The sequence below is a fragment of the Nipponia nippon genome, unplaced genomic scaffold (assembly GCF_047370975.1).
Source record: "Nipponia nippon isolate SJK-2023a ecotype South Korea unplaced genomic scaffold, ASM4737097v1 scaffold_32, whole genome shotgun sequence".
In the NCBI taxonomy this organism is placed as follows: Eukaryota; Metazoa; Chordata; class Aves; order Pelecaniformes; family Threskiornithidae; genus Nipponia; species Nipponia nippon.
In genome coordinates this window covers 6,300,507-6,323,652 of record NW_028262350.1, presented here as the reverse complement: position 1 = coordinate 6,323,652, position 23,146 = coordinate 6,300,507, and the positions used below count along the sequence as shown (strand labels likewise).

At 56.4% G+C, this 23,146-nt stretch overlaps 5 protein-coding genes across 5 annotated transcripts; 3 read left to right on the top strand and 2 right to left on the bottom strand.

The window, feature by feature from the left end:
* Positions 1–420: 420 nt before the first annotated feature.
* On the top strand, positions 421–726 carry LOC148054306 (feather keratin Cos1-2-like). Its single transcript, XM_087770337.1, has one exon. It carries the CDS (start codon positions 421–423, stop codon positions 724–726), a length of 306 nt encoding a protein of 101 aa, XP_087626463.1.
* Positions 727–4,211: 3,485 nt separating this feature from the next.
* LOC148054305 (feather keratin 1-like) lies at positions 4,212–4,517 on the bottom strand. The gene has a single exon (XM_087770251.1). It carries the CDS (start codon positions 4,515–4,517, stop codon positions 4,212–4,214), a length of 306 nt encoding a protein of 101 aa, XP_087626377.1.
* A 6,824-nt stretch (positions 4,518–11,341) lies between these two features.
* Positions 11,342–11,647, top strand: LOC148054304 (feather keratin Cos1-2-like). Its single transcript, XM_087770181.1, has one exon. The coding sequence runs from the start codon at positions 11,342–11,344 to the stop codon at positions 11,645–11,647; it is 306 nt and encodes a 101-aa protein (XP_087626307.1).
* Positions 11,648–15,133: 3,486 nt separating this feature from the next.
* LOC148054303 (feather keratin 1-like) lies at positions 15,134–15,439 on the bottom strand. The gene has a single exon (XM_087770250.1). It carries the CDS (start codon positions 15,437–15,439, stop codon positions 15,134–15,136), a length of 306 nt encoding a protein of 101 aa, XP_087626376.1.
* A 6,818-nt stretch (positions 15,440–22,257) lies between these two features.
* Positions 22,258–22,563, top strand: LOC148054302 (feather keratin Cos1-2-like). Its single transcript, XM_087770324.1, has one exon. It carries the CDS (start codon positions 22,258–22,260, stop codon positions 22,561–22,563), a length of 306 nt encoding a protein of 101 aa, XP_087626450.1.
* Positions 22,564–23,146: the final 583 nt, after the last annotated feature.

Genomic DNA, 23,146 nt, shown 5'->3' with positions numbered 1-23,146 from the left:
CGGGCCCTGCTCCTCACTCTCTCATCCACTCTTCTTGCCTCCACCTCCCTGGGAAGAAGGTGAGTTTGGAGCCCTTTCTGTTCTTCCTCCTCCTCAGCCTACTCCTCCTTCTCCTCCTCGGGGATTTCTCAACACATACCTGCCTCTTTGTCCTATGCTGGGTCCTGAGGCTGCTGGCCATGGGAGAGGGAAGGGAGCAGAAGGTGGGACATGGAGAGAGGCTGATGCTTGGCTGAGGTATCTCCTGAGCTATGCGCTAGGTGAAGACCTCCCTGGGCTTACTCACTTTTGGTGAAGCTCCTTTGGGCTGAGGGAAAGGGGCGGCCTTGTGCTGGGGGGATAGGCTGCTCTTCAACCACCCCTCCTCCTCTCCTTCCCCCTGCCCTCTCTCTCTCTCAGGCGCACCTCCAGACCCAAGACATGTCCTGCTACAACCCGTGCCTGCCCTGCCAGCCCTGCGGCCCCACCCCGCTGGCCAACAGCTGCAATGAGCCCTGTGTCAGGCAGTGCCAGGACTCCACCGTCGTCATCCAGCCCTCCCCCGTGGTGGTGACCCTGCCCGGACCCATCCTCAGCTCTTTCCCGCAGAACACTGCCGTGGGATCCTCCACCTCCGCTGCCGTTGGCAGCATCCTCAGCTCTCAGGGAGTGCCCATCTCCTCTGGCGGCTTTGGCCTCTCGGGCTTCGGCAGCCGCTACTGCGGCAGCCGGTGCCTCCCCTGCTAAAGCTGCTGCCTGCACTGAGGCCTCCACTCGGATCGACCTCATTTCCCTCTTTCCACTCATTAAAGTTCTGCTGCATCCCAGCCTGCGCTTCTCTCTCATCCTTTCCCCTGCAGATCCTCTCCCATGATGCCCACGCCGAGACATGTTCCTCAGGGCTGGTCCTGGGAGGGGGGTGTTGGGCATGATTTTGCACGGATTGTCAACACAGGCTTGCAGTCAGCATGCTTAGTTGCGCATCGGGTGATCCTCCAGTTTCTAAAATTGTCTGCCTTTCTGCGTCGCAATGGAATTACCCGACATAGTTCAGTGACTACTTTGTCATCCACTTTGTTGTGCACACTTCTTCTTTTTCCTTGGAAAGCTCAACACTGTGATGCGAGTAGTCAGCAGGGAATGTGGTACTGACAAGACATAGGCACTAGCTTCCCAGGAGAGGCCAGGACAACCCATCCTCACCATAGCATTCTCAAAGGAACAGAGGAACACAGTGCAGTGGGCTGCCTTGACAGCAGACCATAGTAGAATACAATCAGAGAATGGTTGTGCTTGGAAGAGACCTTGAAAGATCATCTAGACCAACCCCCCTGCCATGGGCAGGGATAGCTGGCACTACATCACGTCACTCAAAGTTCCCTCGAACCTCACTTTCAACACTGCCCGTGATGGGGCAGCCCATCATTCTCGGGGCAACCTTTTCCAGGGTCTCACCACCCTCATCGTAATACATTTCTTCCTTACGTCCAAGCTTCATCTACCCAGTTTCAGTTTAAAACCGTTGCTCTTCTCCGGTCCCTACAGGCCTTGATAAAATGTCTCTCTCCAACTTCCTGATAAGTCCCCTTTATATACTGAAAGGCTGCAATAAGGTCTCAGAGCAGGGCTGCTCTCAGCCGTTTATCCTCCAGTCTGTACTGATATGGAGGATTGCCCCAACGCAGGTGCAGGACCGTGGACTTGGCCTTGTCCAAGTTCCTGAATTTCACATCGGACCATTCCTCAAGCCTGTCAAGATCCCTCTGGACAGCGTCCCTTCCCTCAGGCGTACCAGTTGCGCCCCTCACCCTGGTGTCATGCACAAACTTGATGAGGGCACACTCAATCGCACTATCCATGTCATTGATGAAGGCAGGAAACAGTATTGGTCCCAGGACGGACCCCTGAAGGGCACCAGTTGCACTGGTTTCCACTTGGACCTTGAGACGTTGACTGTAACTCTTGGGATGCAGCCACAGTGCCCTTGAGGCACTGTCACTTGCAGGTGAGGAAGGCTTCCATGACTCCCGCAGAGCCCCTGCCCATCAGGCCCAGCTTTGCTGAGCCTCTGCCCCAACGTGGCAGAGGCACTGTTTGCATCGGTACACATGCTGTGGAAGTGGCGTGGGCCCACTGCTGACCTCGGTTGAGGAGCCTGGGCTGTGGAAGGCTCTGGGAGGGCAGCAGCCCCAAAAGCTCCTGGGACGAGGAAGAGAGTGGAGAGGAGGGGCCGCAATTCCTCTTGCCCTGGCTGCCACTGGGCTGGGGGGAGGAGGCTCAAGCAGAAAATGGCCCCAGAGGACAACAGGAGAGGGAACGAGGGAACCAGGCTGTACTGGCTCTGGCTGGGATGGAGGTGATTTTCTTCAGCGCAGCCCATATGGTGCTGTGCTTCAAATGTGGGCAGAAACAGGGCAGACAACACACCAAAGCTTTAGCTAGTGCTGCGCAGTGCTTGCTCACCGTCAAGGCCGTCTCTCTTTCTCACTCTGCACGCCCCTGCAGGGGTGGAGCAAGCACCTGGGAGGGGACACAACCAGGACGGCTGACCTGAATTGACCACAAGGCTATTCCATGCCACATAACATCACGCTCAGCAATAAAATGTTGCGCAGTCTTTGCAAAGGAGCAGCTCTGGGGAGAATGCATGGGCGTGAGTCTGCTGCTGCTAGGTGGTGGGTGATTGCCTTTGCACCACTTGGTTTTCTCCCTTCTTTCCCCTTCCCCTCTTAGACTGGCCTGAGCTCAACCCAAGGGTATTTCGCTTTCTTGCTCTTCCAATTCTCCCCCCATCCGAATGGGACAACGGATCGAGAGAGCTGCTGCGGGGTGCTTAGTACTAGTCAGGGGCAGCACACCACACAGGCCCACGGGCAGTGCATGCCCTCCTTGCCCTGCTCCTTCCCTCTCTGTGCCCAGGCTTTCCTGGGAATGTTTCTGCAGAGAGGGGAGCAGGGAGAGACCCGCGCCAGGAAGAGAGGCAGCGGGTGTGGGCTGAGTGTCTCAAAGGGCTGTCCAAGAGCTCTCCAAAGCAGTGCGCAGACCAGCAGCAAAGGCTGCGGAGAGACTTGCCGCCGGCAAAGGGGAGCAGCTGAACTGCTGCAGGACACAGCCGGGCAAGATGATACTTCTCCACCCAGAGCCCTGACCAGAAGCTGCCTTGGCAGTCACCAGCCCTGTCTCCCCACAAATCCTTCAGTCCCTCACAAGCAGGGCCAGGAAAGGTGCTTTTGCGGCAACCCCATCAAAACAGGTGCGACTCCCAGCACTCTTCCCGCACACCAAGGACTGTCATCAACATCCTGGGCTATATGAGCAGGCGTGTAGACAGGAGATCGAGGGGAGTGATGAGCGCCCTCTGCTCAGCACTCACCTGACGGCATCTAGAACACTCTTCCGCGTTTGGGGCTCTAATGCAAGAAGACCTTGACTGAATGGGGCGAGTTCAGCGGAGGGTGGGCTGGATGGTGAGGGGGCTGGAGCACTTGGTTGGGGAGGAGAGGCTGAGGGCTCGCTGAGCATGGAGAAGAGAATGCTTTGGTGGGAGACCTAAAATCATCTCTGCAGTAGCTATGGTCATTCAACTGCCTCGGGTCACTCTGTCCAGCCCCAGAGACGCACAGAAGTTCAGAAAGCAGATGGTCACACGAAGCATGGCTAAGCATATTCAAAGCAAGCCTGTGTTAACAATCACGGCAGAACCATCTCCAGCCAGCTCCTCCCAGAACCACCCCTGAGCAACATCTCTCTTCCTGGGCATCTTGGCAAAGTGTCTGCAGGGAAAAGGATGAGACAAAGGCATGGGCTGGCATGCAGCAGAACTTTAATGAGGCAAGAGGGAAATGAGGTCAAGACGGGTGCAGGTCCCCGTGCAGGGAGCACCAGGGGCATAGATGAATCTGCACCCCACGGCTGTGGCAGAGATCCCACCAGGTCTCCATCTGCCTGCGCCAGAGACAGAGCAGGGCCTGCAGTTCTGCCCTAGGCTGGCTTTACGGGGCTCACAGCCCATGGGAGCGCAACAGAACAAGGACACGGGAGGGAAAAGAGAGAGCGGAAGAGGGGAAAGGCAGGCATGGGCCGTGCTTTCGGAGCTCCCAGGATGGCCCCATCCTTTTGCAAGGGGTACTGGCGTTGCTCAGTTCCTCAGAAAACAAGTCGATGCTCTGTCCCCACTCCGGTACCATCTTGTGGGTCCCTGGGGGCCTTCCCCAGGGCCATCGCCAGCAGCTTTAGCAGGGGAGGCAACTCCTGCCGCTGTAGCGGCTGCCGAAGCCCGAGAGGCCAAAGCCCCCGGAGGAGATGGGCACTCCCTGAGAGCTGAGGATGCTGCCAACGGCAGCAGAGGTGGAGGATCCCACGGCAGTGTTCTGCGGGAAAGAGCTGAGGATGGGTCCGGGCAGGGTCACCACCACGGGGGAGGGCTGGATGACGACGGTGGAGTCCTGGCACTGCCTGACACAGGGCTCATTGCAGCTGTTGGCCAGCGGGGTGGGGCCGCAGGGCTGGCAGGGCAGGCACGGGTTGTAGCAGGACATGTCTCGGGGCTGGAGGTGCACCTGGGAGAGAGGGCAGGGGGAAGCAGAGCAGGGGCGATGGGTGAGGAGCAGCCTGTCACCCCACCGCGAGGGAAAAAAACCATGAGCTGGAGACAAGAGCTAGAGGCATTTTGGGGAGGCTCACGGGCTTCACCTTCCCCTCAGCCCAAAACAGCCCTGCCAAGAGCATTCAAGCTCATCGAGGTCCCCGTCTAGCCCATCGCCCGCTTCAGCCAAGCATCAGCCTCTCTCCATGCCACACCTTCTCTGCCCTTCCCTCTCCCATGATAGGTAGTCCCATGACCCGGTGTAGGACAAACGGCTGGTACGCACTGAGAAAACCCAAAGGAAAACGCGGAGGAGGAAGAGAAAGGGCTTCAAACTCACCTACTTCCCAAGGCGATGGAGGTGAGAAGAGTGGATGAGAGAGTGGGGAGAAGGGCCCGCTTTTATACTGCTCCTGCACCGCCCCAGGCCCACAGTCACTGCACGCGGGCACTAATTTTCCAAGACTCCCCTCCCAAGCAAAATATGCTACCTAATGGCACAGGCTGTGGTTTGGTTTCCGTCAATGCTGCCATTTCATTTCCTCATTGCTGACATGCTTGGTCTGCCATGCAGGCTCCTTTCATGTGCTGGGATGAGAGGCCCAGGGATACCCCGGGCAGGGTCGTGTCAGTGAGGGCACAAGATGCCTCCTAACTGTGGAGGGGTCCACCTGGCATTGAATCATAGAATCTTAGAATGGTAGAATACCAGGTTGGAAGGAACCTCAAGGATCATCTAGTCCAGCCTTTCTAGGCAAGAATTTGCACGGTCTAGACGGGATGGCCCAGCACCATGTCCAGCTGAGTCTTAAACGTGCTCAGCGTGGCGGAGTCAACCACTTCCCTGGGGAGATTATTCCAATGGTTGACTGTTCTCGTTGTGAAAAATTTTCCTCTCGTGTCCAGTCGGAATCTCCCTGGGAGTAACTTGTACCCAGTACCCCTTGTCCTCACCATGGGACTCCTTGTAAAAAGGGAGTCTCCGTCTTCTTTTTAGCTCCCCTTTAAGTACTGGTACATGGTGATGAGATCACCTCTAAGCCTCCTTTTCTCCAGGCTGAACAAGCCCACTTCTCTCAGCCTACCCTCATATGGCAGGCTTCCCAGACCCTTGACCATCTTGGTGGCCCTTCTCTGGACCCCCTCCATATGTCCACATCTTTTTTGTATAACGGGGACCAGAACTGCACACAGTATTCCAGCTGTGGCCTGACAAGCGCCGAGCAGAGTGGGATAATGACTTCTTTCATCTCGCCTGGTGATGCCCTTTTTGATGCAACCCACCATCCTACTGGCCTTCTTGGCTGCAGCAGCACACTGTTCACTCCAATTGAGCTTCCTGTCCACCAGGACCCCCAGGTCCCTTTCCGCAGAGCTGCTCTCTAGCCACGGAGATCCCAGTCTGTGCTGCACTCCTGGATTATGTTTTCCCAGGTGCAAGACCTTACACTTGGCCTTGTTAAACTTCATAAGGTTCATGTTAGCCCACTCTTCCAGCCTATCCAGATCTTCCTGCAGGGTGGCTCTCCCTTCCAGAGTGTCCGCTTCCCCTCTCAGTTTGGTGTCATCTGCAAACTTCATCAGGCTACGCTTGATCCTCGTTTCCAGATCACTTATGAAGGTATTGGATAGCCTTGGGCCCAATATCAATCCCTGGGGGACCCCACTTGTGACGGGTTGCCAGTTTGAAAAAGAGCTATTTACCACCATCCCTTGGGAGCGGCCCGTCAGCCAATTCCCCACCCACTGCACACACAGCTTGTCTAGGCCATAACGCATCAATTTCTCCAGGAGGAGGCCGTGGGGAACCCTATCGAAAGCCTTGGAGAAGTCGAGGTAGACAATCTCCACGGCTCGCCCCATGTCAACCGAGCAGGTCACTTTATCATAGAAGGCCACCAGATTTGTCAGGCACGATCTGCCCTTGGTGAAGCCGCGTTGGCTTTTCCCAACCATGTGCTGCATTTGACTCGTGATGGCCCCCAGGACGATCCGTTCCATAACTTTCCCGGGCATTGAAGTAAGACTGATGGGCCTATAATTACCCGGATCCTCCCTTGACACCTTCTTGGAGATAGGGGTAACGTTCGCCTACCTCCAGTCCTCTGGGACATCCCCTGATCTCCCCATAGCTTCAATCAGGCAAAGCATGTGGAGGGCAACAAGAAGGTCTTCTTCCACGTAGGTCAGCAGCAAAAGCAAGCCTTGGTCAAAGGCAGCCCCAGCCCTGAACGGGGCAGCTTCCCTGACGACAGGGCTTACAGCAAAGGCGGAGGTAACTCCAAGGTTTCTTCGCCTTGGTCTTCCTCTGGCACGGTTTGCTGTCAAGAGATCGCTCTCCTGACATTTTCCTAGGAACATCTGGAACAGGAAAGACCTGCAGCAGAGGAGGATCGCGTCTGGGAGCATTTAAACCGATTGGACTGACATGAGTGCAAGTGGCCTCCTGGAAGGCACCCGAGGGAGTCGATTGGTGTCACTACAAGCTTGCTCCCAAGTCCCTTTGAAAGTCACAGCAGTCAGGGAATGCATCTGAGGACTGGAAGAAAGCCAACGGGCCTCCTGTCTTCAAGAAAGGCACGAAGGAGGAGCTGGGGAATGACAGGCCCGTCAGCCTCACCTCGATCCCTGCAAAGGTGATGCAGCAAATCATCCTGGAAGCCATTTGCCAAGATGAAAGGACAAGAAGGTGCTTGTGTTGGTCGTCTCATCTAACCAAGGCTTTTGACGCTGCCTCCTGTCACAATCCTTCCAGACCAACTGACGAAATACAGGCTAGGGAAGAGGGCAGTGCAGGGGATTGAAATCTGGCATGGGTGCTGCTCTCTCCAGCTGGCGGCCACTCACTCCTGGTGCCCGGTAGGGGTCCAGACTGGGGCCAACAGTGTTTCACCCCCTTATGCAAAGTCCTGCAGTGGGGAAGGAAGAACCTCCTGCACCACTACAGGCTGTGGCCGATGGGCTTCCAAACAGCTTTGCAGCAGGGCACGTGGGTCCTGGTGGACACCATGAGGCAGCCCGTGGCCATGCCAAAATGGCATCCAACAGCATCCTGGGCCTCATTAGGAAGGGCTTTGCTATCAGATGGCAGAAGGGCATCCCTCTTCTTGGCTCAGCACTGCTGAGACCACAACTGTCATGAACAGCGTCCAGTTTGTGGCTGCCCTGCATGAGAGAGGCACGGCCATACTGGCACGAGTCCAGCAAAATGCCACAGAGCCCATGAGTTTGTTGTCTACTTGGACTTTAGTAAGGCCTTTGACACTGTCTCCCACAGCATTCTCCTGGAGAAGCTGGCTGATCGCGGCTTGGATAAGTGCACTCTGCGCTGGGTACAACACTGGCTGGACGGCCGAGCCCAGAGAGTGGTGGTTAACGGAGTCAAATCCAGTTGGCAGCCGGTCACGAGTGGTGTTCCCCAGGGCTCAGTGTTGGGGCTGGTCCTGTTCAATATCGTCACTGGTGACCTGCATGAGGGGATTGAGTGCACCCTCAGTCAGTTTGCAGATGACACCAAGTTGGGCGGGCGTGTTGATCTGCTGGAGGGTAGGAAGGCCCTACAGAGGGGTCTGGCCAGGCTGCATCGATGGGCCGGGGCCAAATGTATGAGGTTCAACAAGGCTCAGTGCCGGGTCCTGCACTTGGGTCACAACAACCCCAGGCAACGCTACAGGCTGGGGGAGGAGTGGCTGGAGAGCTGCCTGGCAGAAAAGGACCTGGGGGTGTTGGTTGACAGCCGTCTGAACATGAGCCAGCAGTGTGCTCAGGTGGCCAAGAAGGCCAAGGGCATCCTGGCTTGTATCAGGAACAGTGTGGCCAGCAGGACCAAGTCTTACGAGGAGCGGCTGAGAGAACTGGGGTTGTTTAGTCAGGAGAAGAGGAGGCTGAGGGGAGACCTTATTGCTCTCTACAGCTACCTGCAAGGAGGTTGCAGCGAGGTGGGGGACGGTCTCTTCTCCCTAGTAACAAGCGATAGGACGAGAGGAAACGGCCTCAAGCTGCGCCAGGGCAGGTTTAGGTAGGATATTAGGAAAATCTTCTTCACCAAAAGGGTAGTCAGGCATTGGAACAGGCTGCCCAGGGAAGTGGTTGAGTCTCCATCCCTGGAGGCATTTAAAAGAAGGGCAGACATGGTGCTCGAGGACGTGGTTTAGTGGTGGACTTGGCAGTGCTAGGTTAACGGTTGGACTCGATGATCTTAAGGGTCTTTTCCAACCTTAACGATTCTGTGATTCTACGAAACAACTGGAGCCCCTGAGGCAGGAGGGGCTGCAAGAGGTGGGGGTGTTCACCCTGGAGGAGAGAAGGCCCCGGGGCACGCCTCTTACCAATGGCTAAAGGACCTGATGGGAGGCAGTCAAGAACGTAGAGCCACACTGTTCTGAGTCCTACCCAGTGAAGGGACAAGAGGTAATGGGCACATATTGAAATAGGGGAAATTCCAGGAAAACGGAAGAAAAGACTTGGCCCTGATCATCCTCCAAAGGCTGAACATGCTTTGAGCAGCAGGGTTGGACTAGACGATCTCCAGAGGTCCCTTCCAACCCAAGGAACCTGCGATTCTGTCATGGGCAAAAAACAGGTGATGCACAGCTGCCACTAACAAGGATAAATTGCTTGGGAACATTGGAATCAAGGGCAGCCATGGCAATCGCACCTGAGAAATTGAGAGTTAAAGACCTGGCAGCAGGGAGGAAAGTACCTAGCGATGTACAGCCCCTGGACTTCAGGCACCCTGAATTCAGCCTAGGCAGGCGCCTGGTAGGTAGGATGCCATGCAGGCAGCTGTGAAGGGCAAAGGAGCTCAGAAAAGCTGGCAGCGCCTTAGGCACCTCATGGTCTAAGAGCAAGAAGGGTCCAGCCCGATACTCAGAAAAACAAGCAGAGACTTGGTGGGTGGAAGGAAACGGACACACGGGCCTCATCTTCCTTGCAAAGGAGACCAGGCTGCGGAGAGGAGCTCTCCTCAGTGCTCCGTGGAGGGAAAGAAAGGGTTGCAGAAAACACCTCCCCACTGTCCGGGACTCATCCCTGGGTCTCAAGCATTACATCTTCTCCTGGCAGTAGTGCTTCAGCGTGCCTTCTTTCCCGTGCCCCAAGGCCTCCTCAGCCAGGAGCACAACCCAGCACCATTGGAGAGGCAAGCAATCTGCCTGCATTTCCCGAACAAATGAGGGCTGGCAGGACCCTGCAGTGCCACGTGCCTGAGGATGCTCAGGCAGGGCATGTGCTCACAAGGGCCCTGGCTCTCAGACTACATCAAGGAGGCGATGCACTTCCCTGCCCTGCAGACACGGAGGCAGCTGGGACGCGTCCCAGGAGGGTAAGGGAATGCCTTCAGTAGGCAAGCTTCCTGGGATAGACTCTCCCTACCCATGGCGAGTCACACTCTAATTTTGGATTGGCCGTGTGTCAGCCTCTTGGCGTGCGGCCAAGCCAGGAGTGTGCACTGTCTGCAGGCCCGTGTCCCACGCGCTGCTGAATTCCTTTCTGGCCAGAGCAGTTCCATCCCTGCCCAGGGAAAACCGTCTCCGATCACTGTGCTGTACCCAAGTACACATCTCCAGGCAGCACAAACAGCCATTGCTCTCAGCCCGAACTTCTTGCCAGCACTCCCACAGCTCGGGGATGGTCGCAGAACGGTCAGCATTTTGGAAAAGTGGCCAGGCCTTTGTGTGCCATGCAGGTCCGGGTCCAAAGCTCTCCCGAGCCCCAGCACACCCCTCTGGTAGTGAGAGGGGAGGAACACGACGCCACAGGGCTCCACGAGAGGGGACGCCTTTGCCAAAGAAACCAGCAAATGTCTGCCCAGAAGGAGAAGCTTTCCTTGGGCGCAGGCGTTTGAAACCAGTAGCGCAGCCCACCTGCCTTTCAGCACACTGCCAGGCAGTGCTCAGGGACTGCTGCAGCAAGCAAGGTGGCAGGCAGGGAGGGGGAAGGATGCAGCATGGCCTCATGCGCAGAAGCCTCTGGGCACCCAAGAGAGCACTGCATTGGTGGGAAGACGTGCCCACCTTCCTGCACAGGCATTCAAAAACAGCCTCACCAGATTTCTCCAGACCCATGTCTTCCATCTGCACAGACACCTCCGGCACTTGCGGGCACATCTTCTGCCTGTACGCCCATGGTGCTGCTCAGGAAATCCTTGGGCCTCTCATCCCAATACTTCAAAAGAGCGTCCCTGGCCTAATGGTCGTGGCAGAAATGAGGAAATGAAATGACGGTGTTGATGGAAACCAAAACACAACCTGTGCCATTAGGTAGCATATTTTGCTTGGGAGGTGGGTCTGTTGGAAAATTAGTGCCCACTCACAGCAGTGACTGTGGGCCTGGGGCGGTGCAGGAGCAGTATAAAAGCGGGCCCTGCTCCTCACTCTCTCATCCACTCTTCTTGCCTCCACCTCCCTGGGAAGAAGGTGAGTTTGGAGCCCTTTCTGTTCTTCCTCCTCCTCAGCCTACTCCTCCTTCTCCTCCTCGGGGATTTCTCAACACATACCTGCCTCTTTGTCCTATGCTGGGTCCTGAGGCTGCTGGCCATGGGAGAGGGAAGGGAGCAGAAGGTGGGACATGGAGAGAGGCTGATGCTTGGCTGAGGTATCTCCTGAGCTATGCGCTAGGTGAAGACCTCCCTGGGCTTACTCACTTTTGGTGAAGCTCCTTTGGGCTGAGGGAAAGGGGCGGCCTTGTGCTGGGGGGATAGGCTGCTCTTCAACCACCCCTCCTCCTCTCCTTCCCCCTGCCCTCTCTCTCTCTCAGGCGCACCTCCAGACCCAAGACATGTCCTGCTACAACCCGTGCCTGCCCTGCCAGCCCTGCGGCCCCACCCCGCTGGCCAACAGCTGCAATGAGCCCTGTGTCAGGCAGTGCCAGGACTCCACCGTCGTCATCCAGCCCTCCCCCGTGGTGGTGACCCTGCCCGGACCCATCCTCAGCTCTTTCCCGCAGAACACTGCCGTGGGATCCTCCACCTCCGCTGCCGTTGGCAGCATCCTCAGCTCTCAGGGAGTGCCCATCTCCTCTGGCGGCTTTGGCCTCTCGGGCTTCGGCAGCCGCTACTGCGGCAGCCGGTGCCTCCCCTGCTAAAGCTGCTGCCTGCACTGAGGCCTCCACTCGGATCGACCTCATTTCCCTCTTTCCACTCATTAAAGTTCTGCTGCATCCCAGCCTGCGCTTCTCTCTCATCCTTTCCCCTGCAGATCCTCTCCCATGATGCCCACGCCGAGACATGTTCCTCAGGGCTGGTCCTGGGAGGGGGGTGTTGGGCATGATTTTGCACGGATTGTCAACACAGGCTTGCAGTCAGCATGCTTAGTTGCGCATCGGGTGATCCTCCAGTTTCTAAAATTGTCTGCCTTTCTGCGTCGCAATGGAATTACCCGACATAGTTCAGTGACTACTTTGTCATCCACTTTGTTGTGCACACTTCTTCTTTTTCCTTGGAAAGCTCAACACTGTGATGCGAGTAGTCAGCAGGGAATGTGGTACTGACAACACATAGGCACTAGCTTCCCAGGAGAGGCCAGGACAACCCATCCTCACCATAGCATTCTCAAAGGAACAGAGGAACACAGTGCAGTGGGCTGCCTTGACAGCAGACCATAGTAGAATACAATCAGAGAATGGTTGTGCTTGGAAGAGACCTTGAAAGATCATCTAGACCAACCCCCCTGCCATGGGCAGGGATAGCTGGCACTACATCACGTCACTCAAAGTTCCCTCGAACCTCACTTTCAACACTGCCCGTGATGGGGCAGCCCATCATTCTCGGGGCAACCTTTTCCAGGGTCTCACCACCCTCATCGTAATACATTTCTTCCTTACGTCCAAGCTTCATCTACCCAGTTTCAGTTTAAAACCGTTGCTCTTCTCCGGTCCCTACAGGCCTTGATAAAATGTCTCTCTCCAACTTCCTGATAAGTCCCCTTTATATACTGAAAGGCTGCAATAAGGTCTCAGAGCAGGGCTGCTCTCAGCCGTTTATCCTCCAGTCTGTACTGATATGGAGGATTGCCCCAACGCAGGTGCAGGACCGTGGACTTGGCCTTGTCCAAGTTCCTGAATTTCACATCGGACCATTCCTCAAGCCTGTCAAGATCCCTCTGGACAGCGTCCCTTCCCTCAGGCGTACCAGTTGCGCCCCTCACCCTGGTGTCATGCACAAACTTGATGAGGGCGCACTCAATCGCACTATCCATGTCATTGATGAAGGCAGGAAACAGTATTGGTCCCAGGACGGACCCCTGAAGGGCACCAGTTGCACTGGTTTCCACTTGGACCTTGAGACGTTGACTGTAACTCTTGGGATGCAGCCACAGTGCCCTTGAGGCACTGTCACTTGCAGGTGAGGAAGGCTTCCATGACTCCCGCAGAGCCCCTGCCCATCAGGCCCAGCTTTGCTGAGCCTCTGCCCCAACGTGGCAGAGGCACTGTTTGCATCGGTACACATGCTGTGGAAGTGGCGTGGGCCCACTGCTGACCTCGGTTGAGGAGCCTGGGCTGTGGAAGGCTCTGGGAGGGCAGCAGCCCCAAAAGCTCCTGGGACGAGGAAGAGAGTGGAGAGGAGGGGCCGCAATTCCTCTTGCCCTGGCTGCCACTGGGCTGGGGGGAGGAGGCTCAAGCAGAAAATGGCCCCAGAGGACAACAGGAGAGGGAACGAGGGAACCAGGCTGTACTGGCTCTGGCTGGGATGGAGGTGATTTTCTTCAGCGCAGCCCATATGGTGCTGTGCTTCAAATGTGGGCAGAAACAGGGCAGACAACACACCAAAGCTTTAGCTAGTGCTGCGCAGTGCTTGCTCACCGTCAAGGCCGTCTCTCTTTCTCACTCTGCACGCCCCTGCAGGGGTGGAGCAAGCACCTGGGAGGGGACACAACCAGGACGGCTGACCTGAATTGACCACAAGGCTATTCCATGCCACATAACATCACGCTCAGCAATAAAATGTTGCGCAGTCTTTGCAAAGGAGCAGCTCTGGGGAGAATGCATGGGCGTGAGTCTGCTGCTGCTAGGTGGTGGGTGATTGCCTTTGCACCACTTGGTTTTCTCCCTTCTTTCCCCTTCCCCTCTTAGACTGGCCTGAGCTCAACCCAAGGGTATTTCGCTTTCTTGCTCTTCCAATTCTCACCCCATCCGAATGGGACAACGGATCAAGAGAGCTGCTGCGGGGTGCTTAGTACTAGTCAGGGGCAGCACACCACACAGGCCCATGGGCAGTGCATGCCCTCCTTGCCCTGCTCCTTCCCTCTCTGTGCCCAGGCTTTCCTGGGAATGTTTCTGCAGAGAGGGGAGCAGGGAGAGACCCGCGCCAGGAAGAGAGGCAGCGGGTGTGGGCTGAGTGTCTCAAAGGGCTGTCCAAGAGCTCTCCAAAGCAGTGCGCAGACCAGCAGCAAAGGCTGCGGAGAGACTTGCCGCCGGCAAAGGGGAGCAGCTGAACTGCTGCAGGACACAGCCGGGCAAGATGATACTTCTCCACCCAGAGCCCTGACCAGAAGCTGCCTTGGCAGTCACCAGCCCTGTCTCCCCACAAATCCTTCAGTCCCTCACAAGCAGGGCCAGGAAAGGTGCTTTTGCGGCAACCCCATCAAAACAGGTGCGACTCCCAGCACTCTTCCCGCACACCAAGGACTGTCATCAACATCCTGGGCTATATGAGCAGGCGTGTAGACAGGAGATCGAGGGGAGTGATGAGCGCCCTCTGCTCAGCACTCACCTGACGGCATCTAGAACACTCTTCCGCGTTTGGGGCTCTAATGCAAGAAAGACCTTGACTGAATGGGGCGAGTTCAGCGGAGGGTGGGCTGGATGGTGAGGGGGCTGGAGCACTTGGTTGGGGAGGAGAGGCTGAGGGCTCGCTGAGCATGGAGAAGAGAATGCTTTGGTGGGAGACCTAAAATCATCTCTGCAGTAGCTATGGTCATTCAACTGCCTCGGGTCACTCTGTCCAGCCCCAGAGACGCACAGAAGTTCAGAAAGCAGATGGTCACACGAAGCATGGCTAAGCATATTCAAAGCAAGCCTGTGTTAACAATCATGGCAGAAACATCTCCAACGACCTCCTCCCAGAACCACCCCTGAGCAACATCTCTCTTCCTGGGCATCTTGGCAAAGTGTCTGCAGGGAAAAGGATGAGACAAAGGCATGGGCTGGCATGCAGCAGAACTTTAATGAGGCAAGAGGGAAATGAGGTCAAGACGGGTGCAGGTCCCCGTGCAGGGAGCACCAGGGGCATAGATGAATCTGCACCCCACGGCTGTGGCAGAGATCCCACCAGGTCTCCATCTGCCTGCGCCAGAGACAGAGCAGGGCCTGCAGTTCTGCCCTAGGCTGGCTTTACGGGGCTCACAGCCCATGGGAGCGCAACAGAACAAGGACACGGGAGGGAAAAGAGAGAGCGGAAGAGGGGAAAGGCAGGCATGGGCCGTGCTTTCGGAGCTCCCAGGATGGCCCCATCCTTTTGCAAGCGGTACTGGCGTTGCTCAGTTCCTCAGAAAACAAGTCGATGCTCTGTCCCCACTCCGGTACCATCTTGTGGGTCCCTGGGGGCCTTCCCCAGGGCCATCGCCAGCAGCTTTAGCAGGGGAGGCAACTCCTGCCGCTGTAGCGGCTGCCGAAGCCCGAGAGGCCAAAGCCCCCGGAGGAGATGGGCACTCCCTGAGAGCTGAGGATGCTGCCAACGGCAGCAGAGGTGGAGGATCCCACGGCAGTGTTCTGCGGGAAAGAGCTGAGGATGGGTCCGGGCAGGGTCACCACCACGGGGGAGGGCTGGATGACGACGGTGGAGTCCTGGCACTGCCTGACACAGGGCTCATTGCAGCTGTTGGCCAGCGGGGTGGGGCCGCAGGGCTGGCAGGGCAGGCACGGGTTGTAGCAGGACATGTCTCGGGGCTGGAGGTGCACCTGGGAGAGAGGGCAGGGGGAAGCAGAGCAGGGGCGATGGGTGAGGAGCAGCCTGTCACCCCACCGCGAGGGAAAAAAACCATGAGCTGGAGACAAGAGCTAGAGGCATTTTGGGGAGGCTCACGGGCTTCACCTTCCCCTCAGCCCAAAACAGCCCTGCCAAGAGCATTCAAGCTCATCGAGGTCCCCGTCTAGCCCATCGCCCGCTTCAGCCAAGCATCAGCCTCTCTCCATGCCACACCTTCTCTGCCCTTCCCTCTCCCATGATAGGTAGTCCCATGACCCGGTGTAGGACAAACGGCTGGTACGCACTGAGAAAACCCAAAGGAAAACGCGGAGGAGGAAGAGAAAGGGCTTCAAACTCACCTTCTTCCCAAGGCGATGGAGGTGAGAAGAGTGGATGAGAGAGTGGGGAGAAGGGCCCCCTTTTATACTGCTCCTGCACCGCCCCAGGCCCACAGTCACTGCACGCGGGCACTAATTTTCCAAGACTCCCCTCCCAAGCAAAATATGCTACCTAATGGCACAGGCTGTGGTTTGGTTTCCGTCAATGCTGCCATTTCATTTCCTCATTGCTGACATGCTTGGTCTGCCATGCAGGCTCCTTTCATGTGCTGGGATGAGAGGCCCAGGGATACCCCGGGCAGGGTCGTGTCAGTGAGGGCACAAGATGCCTCCTAACTGTGGAGGGGTCCACCTGGCATTGAATCATAGAATCTTAGAATGGTAGAATACCAGGTTGGAAGGAACCTCAAGGATCATCTAGTCCAGCCTTTCTAGGCAAGAATTTGCACGGTCTAGACGGGATGGCCCAGCACCATGTCCAGCTGAGTCTTAAACGTGCTCAGCGTGGCGGAGTCAACCACTTCCCTGGGGAGATTATTCCAATGGTTGACTGTTCTCGTTGTGAAAAATTTTCCTCTCGTGTCCAGTCGGAATCTCCCTGGGAGTAACTTGTACCCAGTACCCCTTGTCCTCACCATGGGACTCCTTGTAAAAGGGAGTCTCCGTCTTCTTTTTAGCTCCCCTTTAAGTACTGGTACATGGTGATGAGATCACCTCTAAGCCTCCTTTTCTCCAGGCTGAACAAGCCCACTTCTCTCAGCCTATCCTCATATGGCAGGCTTCCCAGACCCTTGACCATCTTGGTGGCCCTTCTCTGGACCCCCTCCATATGTCCACATCTTTTTTGTATAACGGGGACCAGAACTGCACACAGTATTCCAGCTGTGGCCTGACAAGCGCCGAGCAGAGTGGGATAATGACTTCTTTCATCTCGCCTGGTGATGCCCTTTTTGATGCAACCCACCATCCTACTGGCCTTCTTGGCTGCAGCAGCACACTGTTCACTCCAATTGAGCTTCCTGTCCACCAGGACCCCCAGGTCCCTTTCCGCGGAGCTGCTCTCTAGCCACGGAGATCCCAGTCTGTGCTGCACTCCTGGATTATGTTTTCCCAGGTGCAAGACCTTACACTTGGCCTTGTTAAACTTCATAAGGTTCATGTTAGCCCACTCTTCCAGCCTATCCAGATCTTCCTGCAGGGTGGCTCTCCCTTCCAGAGTGTCCGCTTCCCCTCTCAGTTTGGTGTCATCTGCAAACTTCATCAGGCTACGCTTGATCCTCGTTTCCAGATCACTTATGAAGGTATTGGATAGCCTTGGGCCCAATATCAATCCCTGGGGGACCCCACTTGTGACGGGTTGCCAGTTTGAAAAAGAGCTATTTACCACCATCCCTTGGGAGCGGCCCGTCAGCCAATTCCCCACCCACTGCACACACAGCTTGTCTAGGCCATAACGCATCAATTTCTCCAGGAGGAGGCCGTGGGGAACCCTATCGAAAGCCTTGGAGAAGTCGAGGTAGACAATCTTCACCGCTCGCCCCATGTCAACCGAGCAGGTCACTTTATCATAGAAGGCCACCAGATTTGTCAGGCACGATCTGCCCTTGGTGAAGCCGCGTTGGCTTTTCCCAACCATGTGCTGCATTTGACTCATGATGGCCCCCAGGATGATCCGTTCCATAACTTTCCCGGGCATTGAAGTAAGACTGATGGGCCTATAATTACCCGGATCCTCCCTTGACACCTTCTTGGAGATAGGGGTAACGTTCGCCTACCTCCAGTCCTCTGGGACATCCCCTGATCTCCCCATAGCTTCAATCAGGCAAAGCATGTGGAGGGCAACAAGAAGGTCTTCTTCCACGTAGGTCAGCAGCAAAAGCAAGCCTTGGTCAAAGGCAGCCCCAGCCCTGAACGGGGCAGCTTCCCTGACGACAGGGCTTACAGCAAAGGCGGAGGTAACTCCAAGGTTTCTTCGCCTTGGTCTTGCTCTGGCACGGTTTGCTGTCAGGAGATCGCTCTCCTGACATTTTCCTAGGAACATCTGGAACAGGAAAGACCTGCAGCAGAGGAGGATCGCGTCTGGGAGCATTTAAACCGATTGGACTGACATGAGTGCAAGTGGCCTCCTGGAAGGCACCCGAGGGAGTCGATTGGTGTCACTACAAGCTTGCTCCCAAGTCCCTTTGAAAGTCACAGCAGTCAGGGAATGCATCTGAGGACTGGAAGAAAGCCAACGGGCCTCCTGTCTTCAAGAAAGGCACGAAGGAGGAGCTGGGGAATGACAGGCCCGTCAGCCTCACCTCGATCCCTGCAAAGGTGATGCAGCAAATCATCCTGGAAGCCATTTGCCAAGATGAAAGGACAAGAAGGTGCTTGTGTTGGTCGTCTCATCTAACCAAGGCTTTTGACGCTGCCTCCTGTCACAATCCTTCCAGACCAACTGACGAAATACAGGCTAGGGAAGAGGGCAGTGCAGGGGATTGAAATCTGGCATGGGTGCTGCTCTCTCCAGCTGGCGGCCACTCACTCCTGGTGCCCGGTAGGGGTCCAGACTGGGGCCAACAGTGTTTCACCCCCTTATGCAAAGTCCTGCAGTGGGGAAGGAAGAACCTCCTGCACCACTACAGGCTGTGGCCGATGGGCTTCCAAACAGCTTTGCAGCAGGGCACGTGGGTCCTGGTGGACACCATGAGGCAGCCCGTGGCCATGCCAAAATGGCATCCAACAGCATCCTGGGCCTCATTAGGAAGGGCTTTGCTATCAGATGGCAGAAGGGCATCCCTCTTCTTGGCTCAGCACTGCTGAGACCACAACTGCCATGAACAGCGTCCAGTTTGTGGCTGCCCTGCATGAGAGAGGCACGGCCATACTGGCACGAGTCCAGCAAAATGCCACGGAGCCCATGAGTTTGTTGTCTACTTGGACTTTAGTAAGGCCTTTGACACTGTCTCCCACAGCATTCTCCTGGAGAAGCTGGCTGATCGCGGCTTGGATAAGTGCACTCTGCGCTGGGTACAAAACTGGCTGGACGGCCGAGCCCAGAGAGTGGTGGTTAACGGAGTCAAATCCAGTTGGCGGCCGGTCACGAGTGGTGTTCCCCAGGGCTCAGTGTTGGGGCTGGTCCTGTTCAATATCGTCACTGGTGACCTGCATGAGGGGATTGAGTGCACCCTCAGTCAGTTTGCAGATGACACCAAGTTGGGCGGGCGTGTTGATCTGCTGGAGGGTAGGAAGGCCCTACAGAGGGGTCTGGCCAGGCTGCATCGATGGGCCGGGGCCAAATGTATGAGGTTCAACAAGGCTCAGTGCCGGGTCCTGCACTTGGGTCACAACAACCCCAGGCAACGCTACAGGCTGGGGGAGGAGTGGCTGGAGAGCTGCCTGGCAGAAAAGGACCTGGGGGTGTTGGTTGACAGCCGTCTGAACATGAGCCAGCAGTGTGCTCAGGTGGCCAAGAAGGCCAAGGGCATCCTGGCTTGTATCAGGAACAGTGTGGCCAGCAGGACCAAGTCTTACGAGGAGCGGCTGAGAGAACTGGGGTTGTTTAGTCTGGAGAAGAGGAGGCTGAGGGGAGACCTTATTGCTCTCTACAGCTACCTGCAAGGAGGTTGCAGCGAGGTGGGGGACGGTCTCTTCTCCCTAGTAACAAGCGATAGGACGAGAGGAAACGGCCTCAAGCTGCGCCAGGGCAGGTTTAGGTAGGATATTAGGAAAATCTTCTTCACCAAAAGGGTAGTCAGGCATTGGAACAGGCTGCCCAGGGAAGTGGTTGAGTCTCCATCCCTGGAGGCATTTAAAAGAAGGGCAGACATGGTGCTCGAGGACGTGGTTTAGTGGTGGACTTGGCAGTGCTAGGTTAACGGTTGGACTCGATGATCTTAAGGGTCTTTTCCAACCTTAACGATTCTGTGATTCTACGAAACAACTGGAGCCCCTGAGGCAGGAGGGGCTGCAAGAGGTGGGGGTGTTCACCCTGGAGGAGAGAAGGCCCCGGGGCACGCCTCTTACCAATGGCTAAAGGACCTGATGGGAGGCAGTCAAGAACGTAGAGCCACACTGTTCTGAGTCCTACCCAGTGAAGGGACAAGAGGTAATGGGCACATATTGAAATAGGGGAAATTCCAGGAAAACGGAAGAAAAGACTTGGCCCTGATCATCCTCCAAAGGCTGAACATGCTTTGAGCAGCAGGGTTGGACTAGACGATCTCCAGAGGTCCCTTCCAACCCAAGGAACCTGCGATTCTGTCATGGGCAAAAAACAGGTGATGCACAGCTGCCACTAACAAGGATAAATTGCTTGGGAACATTGGAATCAAGGGCAGCCATGGCAATCGCACCTGAGAAATTGAGAGTTAAAGACCTGGCAGCAGGGAGGAAAGTACCTAGCGATGTACAGCCCCTGGACTTCAGGCACCCTGAATTCAGCCTAGGCAGGCGCCTGGTAGGTAGGATGCCATGCAGGCAGCTGTGAAGGGCAAAGGAGCTCAGAAAAGCTGGCAGCGCCTTAGGCACCTCATGGTCTAAGAGCAAGAAGGGTCCAGCCCGATACTCAGAAAAACAAGCAGAGACTTGGTGGGTGGAAGGAAACGGACACACGGGCCTCATCTTCCTTGCAAAGGAGACCAGGCTGCGGAGAGGAGCTCTCCTCAGTGCTCCGTGGAGGGAAAGAAAGGGTTGCAGAAAACACCTCCCCACTGTCCGGGACTCATCCCTGGGTCTCAAGCATTACATCTTCTCCTGGCAGTAGTGCTTCAGCGTGCCTTCTTTCCCGTGCCCCAAGGCCTCCTCAGCCAGGAGCACAACCCAGCACCATTGGAGAGGCAAGCAATCTGCCTGCATTTCCCGAACAAATGAGGGCTGGCAGGACCCTGCAGTGCCACGTGCCTGAGGATGCTCAGGCAGGGCATGTGCTCACAAGGGCCCTGGCTCTCAGACTACATCAAGGAGGCGATGCACTTCCCTGCCCTGCAGACACGGAGGCAGCTGGGACGCGTCCCAGGAGGGTAAGGGAATGCCTTCAGTAGGCAAGCTTCCTGGGATAGACTCTCCCTACCCATGGCGAGTCACACTCTAATTTTGGATTGGCCGTGTGTCAGCCTCTTGGCGTGCGGCCAAGCCAGGAGTGTGCACTGTCTGCAGGCCCGTGTCCCACGCGCTGCTGAATTCCTTTCTGGCCAGAGCAGTTCCATCCCTGCCCAGGGAAAACCGTCTCCGATCACTGTGCTGTACCCAAGTACACATCTCCAGGCAGCACAAACAGCCATTGCTCTCAGCCCGAACTTCTTGCCAGCACTCCCACAGCTCGGGGATGGTCGCAGAACGGTCAGCATTTTGGAAAAGTGGCCAGGCCTTTGTGTGCCATGCAGGTCCGGGTCCAAAGCTCTCCCGAGCCCCAGCACACCCCTCTGGTAGTGAGAGGGGAGGAACACGACGCCACAGGGCTCCACGAGAGGGGACGCCTTTGCCAAAGAAACCAGCAAATGTCTGCCCAGAAGGAGAAGCTTTCCTTGGGCGCAGGCGTTTGAAACCAGTAGCGCAGCCCACCTGCCTTTCAGGACACTGCCAGGCAGTGCTCAGGGACTGCTGCAGCAAGCAAGGTGGCAGGCAGGGAGGGGGAAGGATGCAGCATGGCCTCATGCGCAGAAGCCTCTGGGCACCCAAGAGAGCACTGCATTGGTGGGAAGACGTGCCCACCTTCCTGCACAGGCATTCGAAAACAGCCTCACCAGATTTCTCCAGACCCATGTCTTCCATCTGCACAGACACCTCCGGCACTTGCGGGCACATCTTCTGCCTGTACGCCCATGGTGCTGCTCAGGAAATCCTTGGGCCTCTCATCCCAATACTTCAAAAGAGCGTCCCTGGCCTAATGGTCGTGGCAGAAATGAGGAAATGAAATGACGGTGTTGATGGAAACCAAAACACAACCTGTGCCATTAGGTAGCATATTTTGCTTGGGAGGTGAGTCTGCTGGAAAATTAGTGCCCGCGTGCAGTGACTGTGGGCCTGGGGCGGTGCAGGAGCAGTATAAAAGCAGGCCCTGCTCCTCACTCTCTCATCCACTCTTCTTGCCTCCACCTCCCTGGGAAGAAGGTGAGTTTGGAGCCCTTTCTGTTCTTCCTCCTCCTCAGCCTGCTCCTCCTTCTCCTCCTCGGGGATTTCTCAACACATACCTGCCTCTATGTCCTATGCTGGGTCCAGAGGCTGCTGGCCATGGGAGAGGGAAGGGAGCAGAAGGTGGGACATGGAGAGAGGCTGATGCTTGGCTGAGGTATCTCCTGAGCTATGCGCTAGGTGAAGACCTCCCTGGGCTTACTCACTTTTGGTGAAGCTCCTTTGGGCTGAGGGAAAGGGGCGGCCTTGTGCTGGGGGGATAGGCTGCTCTTCAACCACCCCTCCTCCTCTCCTTCCCCCTGCCCTCTCTCTCTCAGGCGCACCTCCAGACCCAAGACATGTCCTGCTACAACCCGTGCCTGCCCTGCCAGCCCTGCGGCCCCACCCCGCTGGCCAACAGCTGCAATGAGCCCTGTGTCAGGCAGTGCCAGGACTCCACCGTCGTCATCCAGCCCTCCCCCGTGGTGGTGACCCTGCCCGGACCCATCCTCAGCTCCTTCCCGCAGAACACTGCCGTGGGATCCTCCACCTCCGCTGCCGTTGGCAGCATCCTCAGCTCTCAGGGAGTGCCCATCTCCTCTGGCGGCTTTGGCCTCTCGGGCTTCGGCAGCCGCTACTGCGGCAGCCGGTGCCTCCCCTGCTAAAGCTGCTGCCTGCACTGAGGCCTCCACTCGGATCGACCTCATTTCCCTCTTTCCACTCATTAAAGTTCTGCTGCATCCCAGCCTGCGCTTCTCTCTCATCCTTTCCCCTGCAGATCCTCTCCCATGATGCCCACGCCGAGACATGTTCCTCAGGGCTGGTCCTGGGAGGGGGTGTTGGGCATGATTTTGCACGGATTATCAACACAGGCTTGCAGTCAGCATGCTTAGTTGCGCATCGGGTGATCCTCCAGTTTCTAAAATTGTCTGCCTTTCTGCGTCGCAATGGAATTACCCGACATAGTTCAGTGACTACTTTGTCATCCACTTTGTTGTGCACACCTCTTCTTTTTCCTTGGAAAGCTCAACACTGTGATGCGAGTAGTCAGCAGGGAATGTGGTATTGACAAGACATAGGCACTAGCTTCCCAGGAGAGGCCAGGACAACCCATCCTCACCATAGCATTCTCAAAGGAACAGAGGAACACAGTGCAGTGGGCTGCCTTGACAGCAGACCATAGTAGAATACAATCAGAGAATGGTTGTGCTTGGAAGAGACCTTGAAAGATCATCTAGTCCAACCCCC

Bases quoted from the DNA above. Each gene is read 5' to 3' on its own strand.
- LOC148054302 (XM_087770324.1), top strand. From the start codon at position 22,258: ATGTCCTGCTACAACCCGTGCCTGCCCTGCCAGCCCTGCGGCCCCACC.
- LOC148054303 (XM_087770250.1), bottom strand. From the start codon at position 15,439: ATGTCCTGCTACAACCCGTGCCTGCCCTGCCAGCCCTGCGGCCCCACC.
- LOC148054306 (XM_087770337.1), top strand. From the start codon at position 421: ATGTCCTGCTACAACCCGTGCCTGCCCTGCCAGCCCTGCGGCCCCACC.
- LOC148054305 (XM_087770251.1), bottom strand. From the start codon at position 4,517: ATGTCCTGCTACAACCCGTGCCTGCCCTGCCAGCCCTGCGGCCCCACC.
- LOC148054304 (XM_087770181.1), top strand. From the start codon at position 11,342: ATGTCCTGCTACAACCCGTGCCTGCCCTGCCAGCCCTGCGGCCCCACC.